At 38.6% G+C, this 22,971-nt stretch overlaps 1 protein-coding gene across 4 annotated transcripts; it reads left to right on the forward strand.

Moving 5' to 3' along the window:
• The first annotated feature begins 665 nt into the window (after nt 1–665).
• tmprss4a (transmembrane serine protease 4a) lies at nt 666–22,765 on the forward strand. 4 transcript variants are annotated; one of them, XM_084716929.1, is made up of 13 exons: nt 666–831; nt 15,975–16,029; nt 16,665–16,814; nt 17,012–17,164; nt 17,263–17,389; nt 17,490–17,609; nt 18,850–18,893; nt 19,131–19,293; nt 19,396–19,562; nt 19,936–20,031; nt 20,153–20,295; nt 20,511–20,663; nt 21,390–22,765. In XM_084716929.1, exons 3-13 carry the CDS (start codon nt 16,703–16,705, stop codon nt 21,399–21,401), a joined length of 1,290 nt encoding a protein of 429 aa, XP_084573055.1. In that variant the 5' UTR covers nt 666–831; nt 15,975–16,029; nt 16,665–16,702; the 3' UTR covers nt 21,402–22,765. The 4 variants fall into 4 exon arrangements, with proteins under 4 accessions (XP_084573055.1, XP_084573054.1, XP_084573053.1 ...); XM_084716928.1 differs by lacking the exon at nt 666–831 and adding an exon at nt 6,496–6,730; XM_084716927.1 differs by lacking the exon at nt 666–831 and adding an exon at nt 14,158–14,579 and having other exon boundaries at nt 18,853–18,893.
• Nucleotides 22,766–22,971: the final 206 nt, after the last annotated feature.

Consider the following 22,971-nt stretch of genomic DNA (forward strand, 5'->3'; position numbering starts at 1 on the left):
AAACTATTAAAAAAGGCTTTTGTTTTCCCAGAGGACAGTGACGCAGGACTGGGATCACAATTAAACCTCAGTTTGTCAATAACCTAAATATATTCTGTTTACAGCCACAGAGAAGTAAAGAAACCTAGAAATATTCAAAGAATTTTGACTTTTTGCTCTTAAAAAATGACTCAAACCTATTGAGTAATTATCAAAAGGTCACAAGTAATCAATTAACATATGCAGCTCTGCTATTTAACCAAAAAAACTTTAACCACATACCTGACCTGAATAGCATTCGCCCAACAAGAATTTGGCCTTTTGTTTTGAGTTTGAAACATTTCAAAAGATATTTGGTCCATTTTCAAAACCAGTTTTGTGAAAAACATGCAAATCAGTTGGGTTTCAATGAGACAACATACATTCTTTAGAGTCCAGGGAACATGAAATGTGAAGGTGTTAATTATTAACCAGTTATATTTTTTAAGCGACACTTCCTCTTGTTTCTCAAACTTAATATCAAGTTTCTCAGAATACACAGTTGTGTGGACAAAGGACGGTCTGAATGGATTGACCAGGGGGAGATGTTTCTGTAATGGCTTTGATGGTAAATAGAGGTGGTTGTGTGTGTGTGTGTGTGTGTGTGTGTGTGTGTCTGTGAGGGAGAGAGACAGGGGGAGAGAGACAGACAGGGATAAATTGTTTGTTCTGTAGGTGGAGGGCAAAGAGGTGGTGGTGAAGGCACTCTGAGGCGAGTTCCCTGTTGAAACAAGAACGGCTCTTCAGAGAAAGATGACCAGTTTTCTCACAAATGTTCAGGTGCTTCGCTGACGAGTGACAGTCACGTTACAGGTGAGGAAGAGCACTGATATGAGGAATCATGTCTCTGTGTGTATGATGATGATGTTTTTTATTACTTATGTTTTATCAGTGTCTGTTGCTGATTGAGGTGTTTCACAAACTCAGCCAATTCAGAGAAGAACTTTCATCCATCTAAACTTTAGTAAACTATCTTTATCAGAAAGGTCCAGATCTTATAACAAGTATTTCCAGCCTTGTGGTCGTGAACTGCATAGTATGAGCTAAAATAAAGGTTGGAAGGTCTTGAATTCTGTTTCCATGTTCAATTAAAATTAATTCTATATGCTGCTATATTAGTACTATGTTAGATTTGTATTGTAATCGGGCTACATATTTATTTTGCTTTGTTCAAAAACGGGATGTTAATGATTAATCACTAATTGCTGTTAAGAAATTAATCAGTGAAGAGTGTATGAACTGATAATGTATGTTTTGTGTACCATTTTTCCAGAGCTCACAGGTTTTCTCATGATTTTATTTGGTCTGTCTTGTTAGTCTAGAAATGGCAGCAGCTGAGCTTCATTTGACATTTTGTTTCACACAGACATTTGTTGAATAAGGATGGAAAAGAGCAGCTGTTTGAGCAAGACCCTGTTTGTTTAAATTGTTTTTGCTTCGTGAATTTATGTTTCACATAACTAATGTGCCTCTAGGATTGTTCAAATGTTACTTGAACAAAAACAAAAACGTGTTTTGTATCTTATTAATTATGAATGATTATTTGTTGTAATGTACTATCACTTAAAGAAAATCCACAAATTTTACAACCCTAGAGTAAAATTGGTCTTGTGATCAAATTAAGTTCTTCAACATGATCAATACCTCTGCTGTAAGATGTCTGCTTTTGAATTTGTTGCTGCAGTTTACAATTCAATGAGAACTAAAATATTTTCAACATTTTCCAAAGATGCTGTCAGAGAATACGTAATACAAATGTTAGAAAATATATTTAATTGATTAGTTTTAGCTTCAGTGATCTTCGTTAAACTACAGACCATTTTTAATTACATCTGAAATCCAAAAATAACAGCAATAGCCCTCAACTAATCTGTTAATATGTAACCCATCTGGACTATAAACTGTTCACGAAGTCAGTGGTACATTTAGTTGTCCTTGAACCTCCGTGTACCCAGTTTCAAACAAAAGCACCAGTGATTTTAGCAGCAAAGTGGCTTCACTGACAAAGAAATGAACAGATGAATTAATTTCTTCAGTTTGATGTGGACTTTGTGTTTGGCTGTCGTGCTGTGAGAGCTGATGGGATTATGAACAAAATAAAGCCGATGAACACAAAAAGCCTTAAGTCAAACAAGGGCATGCAATACATTTATTAGATCTCTGAATTGGTCTCATCTTCTGCTTTATAGCGTGTGCAAACATCTTGTCAGCTATTGTTCGACCATGTCAGCCTGGATAAACATTGTGACTGCACAATGTTCATGTGAGTCACAGTTTAAACGGGGGAGGGGACGACTACAAAAAGTGGATGACAGTTTAATGATAAAGGGTTTTTGTCCCCCGTCATTTTACAAACTGATATCTAAATGACACTAGCTTGACTTTAACTGAGCTCAGTTAGGCAAACACACAGTAGGTTGTCAGGCACCAGATTTCATACGAGGGTGGAGCCTCTAAATGTTTTGGCAACTTGCATGGGAATCTGAATATATCAACATGGTGAACTGAGGTTATTTGTTGAAAGAGACCAGTGTGAAGAAAAATCAGAGGTCATCAGCCTCAAACTGAACCACTTAGAAATTTCTATCCAGCTACCCCCTACTCTACATTTAAATACATCCATCTATCTATCTTTGCAGATACTGTGTATTCTGAGACTATTTCTGAGTCAATAGACCAAGTTTGATAAGTGAGGAAAGGTTGAGAGCAAGTTTTAAGGTTCACTGCATTTAATAGTCCAGGTCAAACGACACAATCAGCACTTGTTTCCCACAATGGCTTCTTCTCTTCGGTCAACCTTATCAGTCTTTTTTCTAACACTCCCATTTTTTTCTTCCATTGTCTCTGCTCAGTGTCCCATGACATTCACAGTGGCTTAATTTTTAGAAGCACTGACCTAGTGCCCACAGTTGTCACCCTGTGCATCCTTAAAGGGTCATTTAACATTTGTTGCATTAAGACAGAAATTTGCTGCTGTATTTTTTTCTACAGGTTGAAATGTTCAGGTGTGTAGCACATCTGGCCACAATCCAATCAGAGATGTCATAACAAGTTTTTCATTTTATTTTTTGTTTTGTTTTTTTAATCAAACTTGGTTACTTCACATACATGGGTGTAGGGTTGTCACAAGAACCGATACTTTCGATACCAATTCGATACCAACACGAAAAAAATAATTCGATACTTGCTTTTTTCTGGTACCGTCAGAACTGAATATACTACTTCTCCCTCGGCAAGCCGTGTCGATTCTTGGCGGAACTGATGGGGGCATTATACGCGTGTGAGCAGCACGGAGCAGTCAGTGGCGCTGAAGAATAAAACCTGCCGTCTTAGAAACAAATAGCTTCAGCAAGTGAGAGTGGTACAACGCGTCGGCTTGTTGACAAGACAGGTACTAAGAGTCGCGTGTGGAAATATTTTGCATTCGAGGCGGATGAATACGGAGCAATTCTAGACTCAAACAAGCCGACATGCAAACAGTGCCTCAGAAGTTTTCAAACGAAAGGAGGAAGCACATCAAACCTGGCCAAACACCTCAAAGACAGGCACCCCGACTTGTTTAGAGAATTCAAAGTGAGTGAGTTTCCGTTTACTATCACCGTTGTCACTGTCACGTTATACGTTAACCCGAATATGCCTGCTACGTTCTGTCATTTTGGCATGAGAGTCAGCTGAAGCGCAGCCGTGCAGGCTTCTACTCTCTCGCTCAGTCGTTCCCTCGTGTAGATGACGTTTAACGTAACGATGCGGTCTGCGTCATTATACGTAAGGTGTCATGATACTGTCTGACAGTCTCTTATGTTATTTAAACTAAAAGTTTTTTTTTCCTTTACAGTATCAGTGTGAGCCAGACCAGGAGAAGCAGGAGGAAAGTCACACACTAACACAGCCAAAAATCACAGAAGCTTTTGAAAGGCACAGAAAATATGACTCGAATTCAACTGAGGCAAAAAAGCTGAATAGGGCAGTAGCAGAGTTTCTGCGTTTGTGTTTTTTTTTTTTTTTTAAATCGGGGTTTCGAATTAGTATTGAGAATCGTGAAAATTCACAGGTATTGGTATCGACTACTGAAATTCTGGTATCGTGACAACCCTACATGGGTGTGCCTAGAACTGCAGCATTCTTGCATGTAACCCACACAAAGCATTTTTCTGACATGGCTAATTTAATTCTGTTTTCAGTTAACATTTAATCAAACATAGATTAAGGGCATGTTCAAATATATTTTCAACATCTTGAATTCCAGTCACGCAACCATCTATTTGTCTGTTTGGAGCACAATAATGACTTTCCCTGATTTCTGCTAGTGGCACCATGTTGATCTTTTTGTTTTTTAGTGAAATATCTTAACAAATATGGGATATATTGTAGGGCTGGGGGATATATCAATATTATATTGATATCATGGTGTGAGTTTAGCCATTGTCTTTAATTTTTTATCATTATATCATGATATGGCATAGTGTTGTCTTTTCCTGGTTTTAAGAGATGAATTACAGTAAATGAGGAAATTTTCTGAACCTGCCAGACTGTTCTAGCTGGTCTACTATTTGCCCTTACCCACTTAGTAATTAAATCCACATCACTGATGTTTCTTTATTAAAAATCTCAATATTATTTCCCTACAATATTATTGCAATGGATATATATTATAGATATATATTGTATATTGCGGAATAGCCTAAAAATATTGAACTATTATTTATAAACAGTATCATACAGTTCTAATAGATTGTCATTAAAATAGCTACAGAAATTCAGGTTTTCCTGCAAGGACAATTACAATAACAGAGATTCCCTTACTTTCAATTAGAGTTTTCATTACTGTTTTTCCAAATAAACTGCATTTCTCTAGGCTTTTCACGTCCTTTGATAATTCATGAAGACTCAGCGTTTCTCCATTTGTCACTTCACAACTGAAAACAGAATACTACTCTGCCATCATTTTGAAGAGTGAAATTTAGCGTGCAAAACAGTGATAGATAGAAAGCTACACCTGGCTGCTTGTCTGATACCCCTTATTTTGCCAGAGCAAATGTGGATAGGCAAGTTGATGGGATTTGTTTCTTCCGTATGTTTCATATGAAACCACAGCTGTCTGAATCTGTTTTCTTTTTGGGACTGTCATACAATCCAGTTCCAAGGCGGAAATGTTCAGCCATAGCTTTGATTTAACATTTTGCAAATGCAATGTCTTCTAGCTCATAAAAAACACCATATGGACACATTAACAAAGATAAAAACTTGATTTTTATTGGAGGGGGGGTGAAAATGGTCACAACCAAATAACTACAAAACTATTGACTTTTCCTATCAGCTATACTGCATATAATGCTAATAAGCAAATAGTAGAATGCAAATGTGCTAAACTAAGATGGTGAACATGGTAAACATACCTGTTTACATGATTACAGCATGTTTGCATTTTGAAGGTGTAGGCATGACAATTCCAAGTCTTGGTTTGTAAAGATCAACAGATTGTTGATTTCACGCCTGTCATTTACATTTTGTTCTGTTCATTTAGTTCTTCTTTAAAAAGAAGAATATGGTGATATAACTGCCAGAAACCTATGCTGTATTGTCTTTGAAGTGTTTTTTTCTCCGGACACCTGCCAGATGCTGCTAAAAGAAAATACTGGGAGAACTACCAGTTCTTCCTTTGATTTCGATTGTTGAAATTGATTTAATATTGACATTGTGACACCCCTAGTATTTAGATAAAAGCACTCACTAATGTACCTACATGCAGCCTCACAGACCCTAGCATGACTGTACAGTCTTGTAGGTCATTGAGTGTATTTGTCATAGTCTTGTTATGCTCATGCTACGTGGCATGAGTCACTATCTGATGTCAGGCAGCAACTCCTGACTGATACCAACTGCCTTCTCATTAGACTGTCAAAACAACACAGGTGAAAAAAGCAAACACACCTCAGCCTCGGGGCATGTTGTGGCACACACGCCACACCACTGTTACCTTCATGTTGTGTCTGAGTTTTTTTGCATTCATTTGTATGCATGCAGATGCATGGCTGTGTGGGTGTATGTTTGGGTAAAATTTGAGAGGCAAAGAGGCACCAGAGGGGAGCTCAGGAGTAAAGGACACAAAGGAAGCAAAAGAAGAGATGGTGTGCTTTATATCCAGAGGGCTTAAAAAGTTTGGAGTGGGAGGGATGTGTGGGCGGAGGAAGGACAAAACTGGGGAGGGCACACAGGTAGGAAGAGATAATCAGAGAGGAGGGTTCAAGAGTCAGGTTACCTGGAATACTTTAGTTTTGTTTTGTCAGCAGGGCTTGGTCATTCAACAACAACTCTCTCTGAATCTGTGGATCGTCGAAACACAACGCCACGCCACCAGCACCCTTTATTACAGCCCTAAGGTTTCATAGGGGAGTCAGGCACCCTTCAAGCCGGATTCAGTTACACTGCCAGAGAAAGAAAAGGATAGAGAGAGAGAGAGAGAGAGGGGGGGAGAGAGAGAGAGAGAGAGAGAGAGAGAGAGAGAGAGAGAGAGAGAGAGAGACTGAATCAAACCAGGTTTTGTAGTTTAAGCCAGTGGAGAGGGAGGGTGAGAGGAAGAAGAGGACGAAGGACATACAGCGGACAGTGAGTTACTGGGGAGTCCCACCTCCAGGGAGGGAGGGCAGTGTTTACTCTGTGCTCAGAAGAGGTACATCTGGGTTTTACCAAGAAAGAAAACTACATCATGTGGGTGAGTGCATCTGAAAGTACAATCAACATATTGACTGAGAAAATGGCAACTGATTTCCATTGGAGAGTCCATTTGAATATGATCATCACTACATATCCTGCTAGCAAGTTTGTTATCATACTGTGGTACAAAGATAGAGTGTCAAACTAAAGGTGCTCTGTGTTTGTTTACTTGGGCTCAACCAGTTTCTGCAATCTACTGGCTCGTAGCAGCTATGTTTTGCATGCTGGAAATGATATGTGCAACGAAATGGGAGCCTAAACAGTAGATTGGAGTTGATAGTTGATAGTTGACCATATGTATACAGAAAACAAAATTCAGCATCTTATTAAAGGTGTGTTCTCAGTGGCAGCTCCTGTGCCGGTAGGAACATTTTAGGTTGATATTGCTACTAGAGCTGTACCAATTAGTTGAATAATCAATTAGTTGACAACGTTCAAAGGAAACCAAATAATCAAATAATCATGTTCTCTGATTTCAGCTTCTCAAATGTTAATATTTTCTGGATTATTTAGTTCTCGATGACAGTAAACTGAATGACTTTGGGTTGTGGACAGAACAAGACATTGCTTTGGGTTTTAGGGAATACTGATCAATATTGTTCATCATTTTCTGACATTTTATGTAACAAGTGAGTAATTGAGGAATCAAGAAAACGATCAACAGATTAATCAGTATTGAAAATAATAGTTAGTTGCAGCCTTAATTGCAGCAGCAGCCAGTCGTCAACTTTACTTTTTCAAGCCCAGGTGTTTAAACCAATATCTGTTAATGATAGTATTAAAAGTTCAGAAGCTATACAAAATGATCCAAGTGCTCATTCAAGACCTCACTTTAGTTGAGTCTTAATTCTGCCTGAAATTTGGCTTGCAGCAAAACAAAACAAGTAACATCCTGCACACAGTTCTGGTACAGAAAAGGTCACTGAACACTGCCTTATTTGTTTTCTTAACAACTATTTTGTGTGGCAAGAACTTTTATTTTTTCTGCTGTGAAAATTAGGTACTGAGTGTCGTTTCCTTAATGTAGTATTGTATTGAAGTTTAAAATTCTGATATTTTGGTATGGATTCTTGTGACGACTCTAATCTGTAAACTAATAAAAATATTTGGCTGTTTTGATAGTAAGTAGTAGTAGTAGTTGGATAGCTTTGGCTTTTGGACTGTTGGTCAAACAAAACAACCTACTTGAATATGGCTTATTGTTAATTATGATGGTATTTTTCACACAAAAACTTCTCAGTTAACTGAGAAACTACAGTAATACTCAGTGATAAGAATAACTGTTAGCTGCAGCCTTACTGTAGGTGAGATAATAAAATGGCACCCAGGAAGATCAGTTTGAGTTAGAAATGTATGAGTTTGAAAGTTTAGCAGACTTTATGTTATAATCGTATAGCTGTACTGGGTGAATGTTGATGTGTGCTTGTAGATTTGTCTAAATACAGTAAGTGTTAGTGTGTCAGAGACTATGTAATGTGAAGACCTCAGGTGTTTTTAGTGTCTGGTGGTTGTTGTGCGTGTACCTGCTCGGGGACTACAGACTTAAATCAGCTAATAGCTAAATCTGGAATAAATCAACTGTTCTGGTTTTTGAGATTAATGTATTTGAGGAAGGTCCTTATCTAATAAAGACTGTAAATAATAATGATCATGCTGATACTGATTATTTTTATTTACTTTGCATGCAGTAAGGACCAGTTTTGACTTTATTCAAACAAGATAGCAGACATATTCTAAAGAATGTGTTCCCATCACTGCATTATATGAATGAGCCTTGGTGCATGGGCCTGCTTGTGTGTTAGTGAGTAAAGTCTACTCAGCACCAACTATAGTTTACACTTCTGCCCATATACTGTAGATGTGCTTGTTTTTGTGGTTGTAAATATCTAAACATGAGTGCTCTGCACTGGTCTACATCTCTGCCTTTGATTAAAGCTTGTCCAACATGTCACGCGTACTTACTCAAAAGCCCTTTTGTGAAAATTTCAGTTGAGAGCAACATAATCCAACAAAGCTAAGAAGCAGGTGAGGGGAACACCTCGTTTGAACAAAAGGTTTACCGTGTCAAGGCTTTTATCTGTTAAGGCTGACCCAGTTATGCTTTTTCGCTGGAGCTGGAGCAGTTCCCACTAACCCTGGGTTATCTGGCTGAAGTCCACTGGCTGGGTTGGTCTGACTCAAAATGAAACAAAATCAGGTTCAGACAAGCACTACGGTGACACTTGGCTAATGCCACATCATTGTTTTGAAACACTGCTCCGGGTCATAAACTGGTTTATCTTAGTCATGGTACCGCTGATGACATTTATGTTTCCCAGGAGGCACTACCATCATGCTGTGCTACTGTATGACAAAAACAGAACTTGTATTTTCAGGTATGTGTTTGTCCACTTTCGGCTACATGACTGTTTTTAGCCATGTTTCTGGTTTCCCTGGTTGGATGACCTCCCCTTTTGTGTGCTGTCTCATTAATCATTTCCTTTATTTCTCTCAGACAGCTCATGTTGTATGAAATCTGGGTATGGTGACCTAGTTTCTCCTATTGTTTTTCTTTTTAATTGAGATTTCTGACAGGTAGTATTAGTGATGAGTGACTAATTTTAGGTTGTGTATTAATCAGCACACTGATGCCTCTATATGACCTACATAAGCAAACAAGACCATCAGCAAGAAAATAGGCTATTTCTAAACAGTTATTCTTAATGGCTTCTTTTCAGACTAACCAAGAAGGTGTTTGCATTTTCCCTGGCAGAGTTACAGGGAGTAGTATGTTTTCCAGTTAAAAGTAAACAGGTGGGTGCTTTTCTTGAGATAATTTTATATTTTGTGGTTATGGCAGTTAGGGCACTACTGCTTTTGCCCACAGGAGCCTCCAAAATCAGCACAATATCAAAGTTCCTTGGAGTAGCATTAAATACATTTTTTTAATGTAGTACTGAATGGCACTGAATCCCAATCTTGGGGTCCTGACCTGCACTAGTGGTTGCCAATGTTTCACAATCTTGATTTTTTAGGGGATTTAAGAAAACTTTTAAAGAATATATACAGTACAAGCCTCTGTCACAGCAGTTCATTAATTTCTGGAAAGAAGATTAAGTAAAATAATCATTTTTAAAAGTTTACGTTATTATTAGTTTTTAAGATATAAAATCCAAATAAATCTCACATGATAAGGGCACAATACGGACCTTGAACCCAAGCTATATTGACAGAGAATTCACTCTCTGCTACACCTTGTCCTACCTTTTAAAAGTACACAATTAAAACAACCAAATAGCTCAAATAAAAATGGCTATCAGGCCAATCAGGCGGAAGAAAACAAGTAGTTGTCAAGTTAAAAAAAATGCACAAGACAAAGAGAGAATTGTAAAAGCCTATTAAGGTCCTCAAAAGATACAGAAAACTCACCTCTGATATAATGTTAACATGTGATAATCTGCTCAAAATGCATCTTTGTTTTACACAAACTTCCTGCAGTTACTGCATGTAATATTTGGGTTAACCTAACAGTTTATCTGTTACTGTACTCTAATTCTTATGCATTGAATATAATAGGAAATGTCCATAAAATATGTCAGTTAGTCAGGGGTCATCAAAGGTTGGGAACCACTGTGGTATCAATGTGACTTACAAAAAAATCTCTCTCTCTCTCAAAAAAAAGGAGTCTTTAATCTTGTAGGAAAATTGTAAGGACAGGGCATCTCAGAATCACCTTACTTCCTGTTACATAAAGTGAAAGGTATATGGCTATAAACTAATTACATAAAACAGCATTTTAGTGAGTACAACACTCATGTTACCTACAAAAGTGCCACAGGGCCCAATGCACACAAGTGAAACAAACTTGTTTCGCTGTAAAGAGAAATCTGAGAGAGATTTGACGTATAGAGACTGTAAAGAACAAAGTGGGTCTTTGATGTATGCAGCTCTATTAAGGTGGACGTTATTTAAATTATGTGTTATGTAAGACTGTAGATCAGCAGAGCTGATTCGTAGCAGGATGAAGTCAGCTCCCTTCCAAAAAAAAAAAAAAAAAACCTGCCCAACAACATTCTTTGTCCCTCTGTCTCTATAGAGTCCATGCACTTTGCTGGTTCCCTACATTTGACTGACAAGACCTGCTAGTGGACATGAAACAGCTGGATCAGCCTTTATTTAAACAGAAGTCAATTTTAAAAACGCCTGGCAGCAAAGAAATATGCAAATGAGGTACTTTACCAAGTATTTTAAAGCAGAAGTGAAAATGAGAGATATATATGTAGTGTTCCTCATAAGCTCTTTTGTTTAGTTATTGTTCCTGCAATTCCTCATGTAGTCATCAAAGATTAGGCACGTTTGTCAAACTACACACATTATCAACCAAGTGTACTGTTAATATGCTTGTAGTTCAAATAATGAATGTAAAGCTGTAAGGACATTACAAAAGGAAGAACAGCAGGTAGATGAAAGTGGTCTTCAAACTCAGTAACTAATCAGTAGAACGTCCAGTCAGCAGCCATTCTAATGTGATACTTGACATAAAACACTACAGTATATAATGAACCACATTCACCTTTGATGAATAAAAGCACACAAGCTAAACTTTCTGTCTGCTAAAGATGTAGATCGGTCAGACCTAGAAGGGATTCAGTCACTAGTTGTGTCCAAATTTAGCTGTGAAATGCAGCCCTCTTTAGCCTGAATTTGGATGACAGACCTGGTGTGTCCTTGTATCACTCAACATCCCATAATCCACTGTGCTCTGCATTTGCCTCCATCAACTGGTGAAGTCAGAAGATATCTTGTGACCGCATCAGTTTGATACATAATTTGAGAAAGTAACTAATTGAAAAGTAATTGATTCACTAATTACTCAGTGGCAAAAGAAGATAGTTAAAATTATATTACCTGTTATAATACTTTACAACAACAATAACTGAGAATTTTACAATACAATATCAAATGACAATGTGAGAGTGAAAGAGTTTATAGATATGAACCTGCAGAGGATTATCACCTGAATTTTTAGCTCCCATTGGCCTTATGGAGTGAATTTCTGGCCAACCTTCAACTTTACTATTTTGGTTCAGTTCTCTGCAGGGCTACAGTACTTCATTATAATGCTGTTTTCTCACACATTTTTCCTTTTTCAAAAAAAATGTGATTTGGTTCTTGTTCTGTGATTTGGATATTGCACTTTTGATTTGATTGCAATTAACTGTGCAGCCTTAACCCTGTAAAACCCAAATATAGAAAAACACTAAAAAATTTTTTTTCAACCATTAAGATGTTGTTGTAGGAGGCCTTTGATGCTAAAAATGAGGTGTTTTTAAAAACAAAATGTTTTTGTAAGTTTTTACAGAAATGTTGTAATATTGCAACGTTGGGCTCAATGGGGAGCAGAATCTCCTGTATTTGTACTCATTGTGTGAACAACAATACAGAACTAAGGATTCATTTGCAGGGTTTTGCTTTTGTCCCAGAACAGAAAAATAATCTCAGTCATGTTGTTATGAACAGTCATTTATTGCAACAACTAGAACTTTGACATTTATTTACAGTGATAGTCCCAGAAACAGTTCTTGTCCTCTGAAAAACAGAGGCGAACATCACACTTGCTGCATTGGGTATTAGTATACCCTTTACTGCAATGTCTGCAGCGTCCTCTCTTCACCTTCATTGGGAAATGTCCAGTTAGGTCCTTGCGCACATCCTGTGGGGGGTGTGCACATGCTTTCTTGGAAGAGGGACCGTTTGGACTCCCATCACCTAGGGATGGTTGAGTCCTCGTCACTCGCATCAGTGTCGTCAAACTCTATGTCCACATCACTCTCTCCATTTTGGACAATCCCAATCACATCCTGCACATTGTACCGAAGATCTCTCCTTGCTGGTGGCATTCTGAAATGGAAAAAATAAGATTGAAACAAATGTATATATAAACAGCACACATTCTTATTAGATTCTAGATAACCTGCAGAAAAAGAGGGGATGGTGGGGAGATTGATTTCAATATGAAGCGTTTACACATTGCACTGAAGTAACCTATTCACACATTTAACTGGTCACACAATAGTGTATAGCTGACCAATTGTAAACTCTGATTATCATACTAATAGGTATGCAGGTGGCCTCCAATTTACAACAACACCTTACATTCCTGAACATCAACACCTGTTCCAGAACAATGGAAAAATGCCCTCCCCCAAGCATCCCCCACAACTGCTTTGACTATGAATTGATAGGAACATTTTCTTATCGATAGCCAAGACAAAGGGCAGACATGCACAAACAGAATTTCTTTGTTAGAAAGTCCTGCTTTCTGTGATAAGGGGAAAATACTGAGTGTTGAACGTGGTTAGAAATCATTATAAGTAAAAGAAAATGATTAGATATGGAAATATATCTTTGCACACTAGTTTCTAATACAATAATATGTAATCTAATATCAGGCTAGAATGTGTAAATCATGTGTAGTTTAAAGTTATATTGGGAAAATTTAAATTGAAGTTCCTCTCAAAACAGGGTTGTTTTGACTACCACATTCACCCAACGTTGTAATATTGCAACAATTACAAAACAAGCTCTAAATAAAATGTAAGGCACATTTTCCACAATGACTACATATGGATATGTTCTAGACACTGTAATAAACACAAAAAAAAATATTTAAAGCATTTTACTTACTTCAATCAGATAAATCCAGTCCAGTAAATCGAGGGGATGATGCTTTCTCAAAAATCTGGAGGTTGTGTGACTTCTTGACCTGATGGCAGGCCTTATATACAAATGTATGACCCAATAGCATTCTGAGACCGAACAATAGGACCAAACGAGTATGTTAATGTGGTTGAACCAAAAAAAAAAAAAAAAAAAAAGGGGGTTTTGGGGGATAACAAAAATTGTTGTAATTCTGCAACAGTGGGTCTTACAGGGTTAATTGGGATAGCACAACAGCAGGTAGACAATTACATGAAATAATTAAGTGTGGCACTCTGTGCAGCTGTGACACTAGCTGCCACAAGCTGCAACACTGAGTGCCATAAACAGCCACACTGAATCCCACAGGCTACCACTGAATACCACAAGCTGCCACAGGTGGCTACTGGCTGGCCTGGCAGAGAGTGCCACAGGCTGCCAGTAGGAGGCAGTAACCTAGTGCAATTTAAAGAATAATAATAAAAAGAAGAAGAGGAGGAGGAAGAAGAAAAAGTAGACATACCTGGCAAACACAGTGGAAGAATTAGCAGCTTAAGATCCAGATATTCCTCCTCAGGAGTTGCTAGAAACCCAAAAGAGCAAAAAGCTGTTAGCGGTTTGCTAACAAGTTAGTAGCATCAACTTAAAAATATTATGCGTACTGCCCCCAAGTGGCAAAAAGAAGTTAATTTATGTTTACTCAGCTGTCAACACTGTCAAAAGTTCCCCTAACAATTCTAAAGCAAAATACCCACAAGTCACATATTCTGCATTTAACGCGTGTAAAACTAGAAAACGAGATATTGTAGTTTAAAGTCAACTCAGGTGGAAGTATTTAGCTAGCTCTAGCTACTAGCCACCAACGGCTAGCTGTCCGCCGTTAGCCCCGTTGACAGCACGTTACAACACACCAAACGTCCAGTCCTTCACTGAATGATGCCGTGCCGTTCACACACCGTCTAACTACGAACAACGTGACCATTGAAAACAGCATTATTCGTGGTAAATGTATAACAAGTTTTAAAATTTAAAGACGACAGGTACTCACCGAGAGTAGCATCTTTCGTATGTTGGTAGTGGTTAACCCAACTAAACACACTCGCAGCAGCAAGCTAAAAGTCCCGACCTGTTGGTCCACTGAAAGGACCAAAATGACCATCAAACTCCCGGTAAGAGCGAACAAGCGTCGTTGGTGCTTCATGGTGATAAAAATGCAAATGTTTGAATTAAATGCGACTGGACTGGCTAAACAGGGTTGTAGGTGCCAGGTCTTCACTTAGCTTACCATCATGCATCAGCCAGATGATTAGCCTAGCTAACAAGATTAGAGCTGCAACGATTAATCAATTATGAACTAATTTTTACATTAATCACCAACTGTTTTTGTTTCTGTGTTATGTCTGTTTTTTAAGGAAAATGTCTAAATTCTCTGATTCTAGTGTCTTGAATGTGAATACTTCCTGGTGTCTTTAGTCACTTGTGACAGTAAACTGAATATCTTTGAGTTGTGGGCAAAACAAGATGTTTGAGGACATCATCTTGGACTTTAGGAGACACTGATTGATATTTTACACCATTTTCTGACATTTTATAGACCAAACAACTACTTGATCAATCAAGAAAATAATAGATGGAATAATCAACAGTGAAAATAATAATGCAGCCCTAAACAAGATAAGAAATTCAAAAGTTTTACATTGTTACCGCATGAGGCTCCATTTTTAAATTTTCAAGTGAAAATAATCGGAAGGGAAATTACTCAACTGCATCCTTATTTATTTGAAACAGCAGCTTTAGAGGATCATGTGACATAACTACTGTAATTAATTTTGTAGTTAATCCTGCATGTGACGCACACAATGCAGACTGAAATGTGCTGTATCCAGTTATGCAACTGGCATACAGCTGATGTCTTGCTCATGGATACATGAGCCGCATGGGGCTTTACCCTGGCTCTAGTGGTTGATGGGCGGCCACCCATCTCACTATACCATCAGCAACATTAGAGAGTTTTCTGTTGCATTTGAATGGAAGACTCACTGGGTCCCAGTAGACTCTGCCACATTACACCCAACAATGGTGTACAGTCCGAGTCACTCTCATTATACTTGCATGGTGGGGTCTGTCTGATAACAGATTATGGGAATTGCCTGCAGCATATGGACTGACATATGCACATGGGTGTAACGTGACAACTCGTAGTGGCACACTGTGTTCCATGTGTACACCATCAGTAATCCTCTGCGGCTCCTCCCGTGGATATGCATTGTAATATACACCTGTTTTACACATGGCTCAAGTTTACTGTGTTTTGTGAGGTTTTTGGACAGAAAGATGCTAGTTATTCTCAAATATATTTGATCGATCATCTGGAAATAAACACTGAAAGACGCATGCAAACACATTCTGAGCGCTTAGAAAATCACACGGCAACTTACACATAATTACACAATCACACACCACCTTCACACACTGAGCATATTCTCACAAGCCATGCAGTGCACACTGTTGTTTCAACACCTGTGCTCATTTCATCCTCTGTATCTTTGGTATTCTTTCCTCAGACAATTGCCCAGGTGCCTGAGGAAAGTACGAAACCATTGAATCCCAGGCAGCCAGGTAAGCTGTCCGCTTTGTTACTATACAGATGGAACTTTTTATGAATGTTAAATATGTGGAAATTGTAATGTTGGATGATACTGAGAACTTGCAGCACATTCAGTGAACCATTGTTTTTTCCTATTGACTAATCTCTGCAACGATGAGTAAACTAATTAGGGATTAGAAATTATAAATAATGAAAATCTTACTTTGCAGCCCTAAACAAGTTATTTTTAATTTATTTCATTCTTAGTTCACTGTGTTTCTACCTGGTGGTGTCAGTTATTCTATTTAAAACCATACTAGGCACTAAAGCTACTACAAGGAACTTTCACATTTTGTTAATTTTAGAGGCCCTTGTGGAAAAAATTAATAGTGTCTCTACCAAAATAATAATAGTGTCACAAATAAAATTATCTGAATAAAAATCTCTCTTGCTTCTTTAAAACTGGCTAACATGCTATTCACTGTAAATTTGGCAGGGATAATGTAAACACAGGCTTGTTTCATCCAATATCAAGGAGAGTCTGACCCAGTGGGATGGTTTCATTACCACTTAAGAACTTCTTGTAGTAGCGTTAATAAATAAAAAGATAGACTAAATGAAAAATAAAGGGTAAAAATAACAGTGTTTTTTAAAATCTCCCTCTTAGTCCCAGTGGTTCCACGGCCAGGCCGCCACAGAAGGCCCATGACGGCTCCAAAGACTCAGAAAGACAAGGCGGCTAAGACAAAGAGAGTGTTGCTGACTGTCCTGACAGTTGTGGTGTTACTGGGGATACTGGTCACTGCAGGATACTTCAGTGAGTCACAATGTCTGACAGTAGTTTCCTCCTTCAAACACACGTACTCACACCACAGAATGCTTTCATATTCCCATAAGTCTTCACTGTTTGGATACTGGAGAAACATGTTTTCATGACAGGATTATGTGTCACTCTCTGATGATCTAACCTATGTCTGCCCTTCTCTGCCAACGTGCCACTCCTTTTCCCTGCAGTCAAGCAGCTGATTGACAGCAAATATTTCTTCTGCAAGAGTTCAGTGAAGTTCATCCCATTAGACCAAACCTGTGATGGGAAAGATGACTGTTCTGGAGGAGAGGATGAAATTACCTGTGTGTCAAGATTTGCAGCCAACACTACGTTTCCAGGTAAAACAAAAACCTGACCCTGTCTCGCATTGTCATCACAGACACAAAAACAAAGCTAGGGTGAAAAAATGACTCCTCTTCTCCCTCCTCCCTTTCAGTGCGTCTCACATCTGCTCGGCACGTCCTGCAGGTGTACAGTCCTGGCGCTGGTTGGCGGAGTGTGTGTGGTGACGACTGGACCCAGCAGCACACACAGACGGCATGTAAACAGCTGGGATACACAAAGTGAGTTCACATCTAGTGAGGATGAATAGATTGTGTTGCAAATTTAATGACAGGGTTATTTGAAATGAAGCCTTACATTGCCCCCCTTTTGTGTTGACAGTAAACCTCGTAGCAGAAATGTCCCAGTGGACACATTAATACCCTTATTGAAAACCGGACCGTTCACAGCTGTCAGGCCTGGGACTACAAACACACCCATACACCAGGCTACCATGGACCGGTGAGGAAGGCAACACATATGTCATCAAACTAGGAAAATAAAATTTAAAGGGATAGTTATAACTTCTGAAGTTCGGTTGTATGAGGTATTTATCCATGGATGAGAGCAGCCACATGTCACGTCCCTGTCCTCAGAACGACCACACCTCCGACTGGGTGAAAACAAGCACTGTAAAATATGTGTGTCTGTGTCAAACATTTCATCATCAGGTTAGTTAATGATGTTACTGACTAAACGACACGTGTGCCAATTGTGCCTGCAGATCAAAATGAGTCAGAAAACTGTCTGATGGTGTAACTAAAGTTTTTACTGTGATAAATATGGCCATACCAAAAAAACACTTTAAGAATGAAGTTTGGTTCAACAGTCTGCAGAAACTAGAAAATAAAATGACAGATATCTGTCAGATGACTGAGACCCCTATTTCTTTATTTTTTTCTATCTAATAACGGGGATTGTTGATCGGCAGACATACATCATAATTGTTTACCTGACTAGCCAGATGATTGGGGCTCCTAATAGCTAAAAAGTGATTAGTTAGTGTTAGTTTGTTTTATTATATGACTTTTTAGGCAACTAAAATACGTTTTGCTGCCAACCCTGTCCACAGCTTTATGTTGCTTAATGTTCTACTTCAGTACCTGTTTCTTTTCATACAACCCCTCTGCAAAAAATCCAAACAATGCCTTTAATGTCACAGTTCCTGATATTATTTGTCATTGCTACATAGATCTAAACTTATCTAAAAAATACATTGCTGTTTAGGAAACTGTTTGTTGCTTTTCACATTTCTTTTATGTTTTATGTTAAGGCTGACAAAGATAGCTGTTGACAGAGCTGATTCTCCTCTGAACTAGAAAGTGGCAGTTGTATTGAAAAAGAAAGCATATTATACACTTCTCCTTCCCCCCCTTTATAGTCCCATCTGTTTCTATCTCTGTTTGCTAAAAAACTTCTCCTTTTGTCTTGCAGCTAATATGTCTAGTTGAGGTAGTGCCTGTTCTCAAGGTTTTTGTTCCTTAAATACAAAAAATTCCACAGGTTATGTTCCTTTCTGTCTTATCCTATATGAAAGTGAATGAAATGGTCAGGTATTTTACTCACACAGAGCAGAACTGAAACAGAGACAAAGTTCAGTGTGGGGGTGAAGTTAGGTTGACATTTGACTGTGTATCTTGTCTATTTGACTAATTCTGTGGTACGTGTGTAACACTAAATATTTGATAATCTCTTTCAACAGCAGTGTATGCAGATCCGGATCTGTGGTATCATTGTCCTGTTCAGGTGAGTTTTATTTTTAGAAAAGTAACCACTGTTGTAACATTGTTTAAAGTTTATGATGAGGCGGAGTGGGGCTTTTTGTGTGGTGGGTGGACAATGACAGTGTGATCAGTTTCACACTGACAGGCTCAAACATGCATGTTGGAAACAGCAAAACTCTGTCTTAGCAACACAGACATAAAATAACACAAGAAAGGAAAATAATCCCTGAAAATAACAAGATATCTTTTTGTTTTTCAGACTGTGGAGAGGTGAGCTCTCAGGACCGTATTGTTGGGGGTACAGATGCGTCCATTGAGGACTGGCCCTGGCAGGTCAGCCTTCAGCAGGGAGGCCAACATGTGTGTGGAGGCTCGCTGGTCTCACCGCGTTGGGTGGCCACTGCCGCCCACTGCTTTGCTGGGTAACTTTCCATACACAGCATTTCATGTGAATTTGCCTTGTGGTTAATGCCTAACACATAAACTCATACCTCCTCCTTGCTCTCTTGTTTTGGGCCTTGCAGCAGTAAAAAGGAGCTAAGTCGCTGGAGAGTGGTGTCAGGCCGGACATACCTGGGCACACTGGGAGGTTCCTATGTGGACAGGATCATACTGAATGGAGACTACAATCCAGCACGAAATGACTATGACATAGCACTGATGAGACTCAGCAGCCCAGTCAGTGTGGGAGGTTAGAGTTTAATTTAATACTCATATACACTGATTGCAGTCACCACCCCTGACTGATTGGTATATTTATTAGCATATTGGTTAACTGACTTTGTAGACTTTGTAGTTAAAGTTTAAGCCTGAACAGTTCCAATAAAGATACTGTAAATTCAGTAGGCTTATACTGTATATTTAGTAGCCTTTACTCCGTTGCCCTCTAGTGGTGGACATGTCAAACAGCATACTGTACACTAACTCAAATTGAGTCATACATAACTTTATTTAACATTTTTTACTGATTTTCTTTTAAACCCAGCATACATTTTATATTAAACTGCACAGCAATGACAAAAACAAACTAGTAAGAATTCTAAAGGCCAACTTTTGTCTTTCAGTGAGCCGCAAGCCGGTTTGTCTACCTCCTAAAGCCCTTGGCCTTGCCGCTGGAGCCACCATGGCTGTGACTGGGTGGGGATACCTGGAGGAAAATGGTGAGAAACCTTACAGCCAACCTCTCATCATTATCTACTGTGTGACCTTGTGAACAACAAAAGATGCCTTCTCTTAAATGACCTCTCTAACTCAAATGTTGCATCCCTGTTGTGCCTTCAGGTAAGGTCTCTCCTTCACTTCAGAAGGCCTCCATCCCTTTGATCGACTGGGCCAAGTGTGCCAGCCCTACAGTGTATGGTAGCTCTATCACCCCAAGGATGATCTGTGCCGGTTTCCTAGAGGGGAAAGTTGATGCCTGCCAGGTAACGGGTCACTGATGATAATATTTTCAACCTAATAATCACATTTATAATGCCTTACCTTTTTAAACTGGATTTATTTGAAGTTATACTTCTAAAAGCCTGCAGTTCAGTGTTGGTTGTAGTTTGTAGGATGGTTCATTATTGATACTCTCCTCTGGCAAAATGTTTGGACATTAAAATGTAATAAAATGTTTTTGTGCTGTTATGAATCTCAGGGGGACAGTGGGGGTCCTTTGGTCCACTTCACCTCGTCTCAGTGGCATCTGGTTGGAGTGGTGAGCTGGGGCATTGGCTGTGCTCGGGAGAGAAGACCAGGGGTCTATTGCAATGTGGAAGAGATGCTAAACTGGATTCATACTGTCATTGAGGTACAGCATACAGAAAAAGCTAAGTGCCTGTGATAGTAGAGTCCACTTACTAATTTTCCTAATAGTGGTTCGACTCAGGAAGAATAATGTGATTGTTAAAGGGACAGTTCACAGTTATGTGTGTGTGTGTGCATATATATGCAGTAGAGAGGTCTGCCTTCTCTAATGGAACTAGATGGCACTCAGCTTGTGGTGCTCAAAAGCACCAAAAATACATCTGTCTTTCCAGGAATGACGACATGAGCCTCTTATCAATTAATAGATACTTGCTTCCTTTTGCCTGGTGATATGGTTGGTGGGTGTATTTCATTATCAGTGAAGTAATTCTTAAATGGAAGTGCTCACGACAAGGTCTGAGGATTATCTTGAGTAACCGGATCATGATTTCTATAAAGAGACATGAGCTTTTCAAATGTAGTTTTTTGCTGCTTTGAGACAACAAGCCAAGCGCCATCTGAATTCCATTACATTCAAGAAAAAGCAGACATCTCTAAAGCTGATCCACAACTCAGCAACTCACACAAAAACAATCTAAATGGATAAATAGCAATATAGGTAATAGAAAAAAAATGTGTTTTTGAGTTTTCTGTGAAATCAACAACATAAATATACTGTACCTAACTGACTTCAAGCATCAAACCCTAGGATTAACATATAGACAAAAAATTATGAGAACTGCAACACATACAAACATCACCCTAATTATTTTTTATTTCATCTTGGCAGAAAAATCCCTGAGTTCCTCCATCATGACAAGCAGTCGCCACAAACCTGCCACAGATCTGTCCAATCCAGCCTGGACAGACTGTGAAACCAGAAGAACACTTTGGTTTCGATGTGGTCGACTAACAATGGGAAACACAAGTTGAAGATCGATCTCAGCAGCAATGCAGAACTGTTAACTTGTTGAACTGTTAAATTATGCAAAAGCACTATACACACACACACACACACACACACACATACATTTAACAGGAACTTCTTTCAGGTGTGGTTTGTGCCATCTCAGACTCTTATCTCAGGGGACAAGTATATTTATGTTGACGTGCCGCCGGCCAGTCTGGGGTGCTTTTAGCTTTTACAAAGTTGTAATTTGACAGACCCAATTCACTGATTCATACACGTTTGAAACAGAAATATCAAATGATAATAGAATATTTGAAGACATTATACTAATATCAGTAATAACAAACCATGTTGTCTGTGAAGATTTTTGGACCTTACCAGACTGGCAGACCTCAGACATAATGTACTTGATTACTATGCGGTATGATTTTAGGTGTCTCAGTCTCAGGTTAGTATCACCTATGTTGTAAAAATGATGTTAAGGCCAAGAGTTTAATGCATTTATGGTGCTGATTCAGTTGATCTGACGTGTGTCCCTATTAAAGGACAAATGCACCTTTTTACAGCACAGATGGTGTGCTTTTCTATTACCACAGGTTGATTTTCATGAGCACTTTAAGTGGAAAGTGAGAATTACTTGACTTTACTGTATGTGGAGATTTTAAGTATCTAGTCTAATGATGCACAAAAGGCTACTGTACAACTCGGATCACACTGTTATGTGTTCATAGTGCCTCCAGATTGAGTTTCAAAGTGCAATCAGATATCCAGTGTGCCTTCAGAGAACTCACAGCAGCCAGAAATTCAGAGCAGGGGTCACTGAGTTTTTGCCGTCACAGCTAAAAGGATGTAAATGTAGTTTCTAAAATTTGAAACTGAGCAACAACATGTATAGTATGGAAATTTGTGCACTCAGGCAAAATCCTTTCATCATTTTGTTGTTTTTAAAGTAACTATTCCATTTGTAGCAAAGAAAAAGAAACCTCAACCTGTGTTTTTTTTCCTTCTTTCTTTGGTCTGATCTGGTCGAGATCTGCACTAAATCAGTATAAATTGGCACTTCTGGATTTAAATATAATGGTAAACATATTGTATTATACTGTATACTATAAACTAGGTGGACATGAATAGTGTTTCTTTGAAGGTTTGCAGTATGGTGAGTGCCACAGTGGCATAACTGTATATATGGAACGTTATTGTTTGTTTTTATATACCTGTAAATAAATTGTGAATATAATAAAGACATTCTCTTTTAACTTTGCAATTGGGACATTTATTTAGTTACACAACTGGCTACATATTCTTTGTAAGTGTATGTGCCTGAAACCATATCTCTCCTCATTCCATTCAGTATCGTCGTCCTCCTGTAAACACACCCTCTGACCTGAAGTTAACAAAAGAAACAACCGGGAACAGGATTTATGCAAATCGTTATATAAATTTTGAACAAAAGATTGTGCCC

This window comes from Lutjanus erythropterus, chromosome 4 (genome assembly GCF_056507025.1).
Source record: "Lutjanus erythropterus isolate fLutEry1 chromosome 4, fLutEry1.hap2, whole genome shotgun sequence".
Classification (NCBI taxonomy): Eukaryota; Metazoa; Chordata; class Actinopteri; order Lutjaniformes; family Lutjanidae; genus Lutjanus; species Lutjanus erythropterus.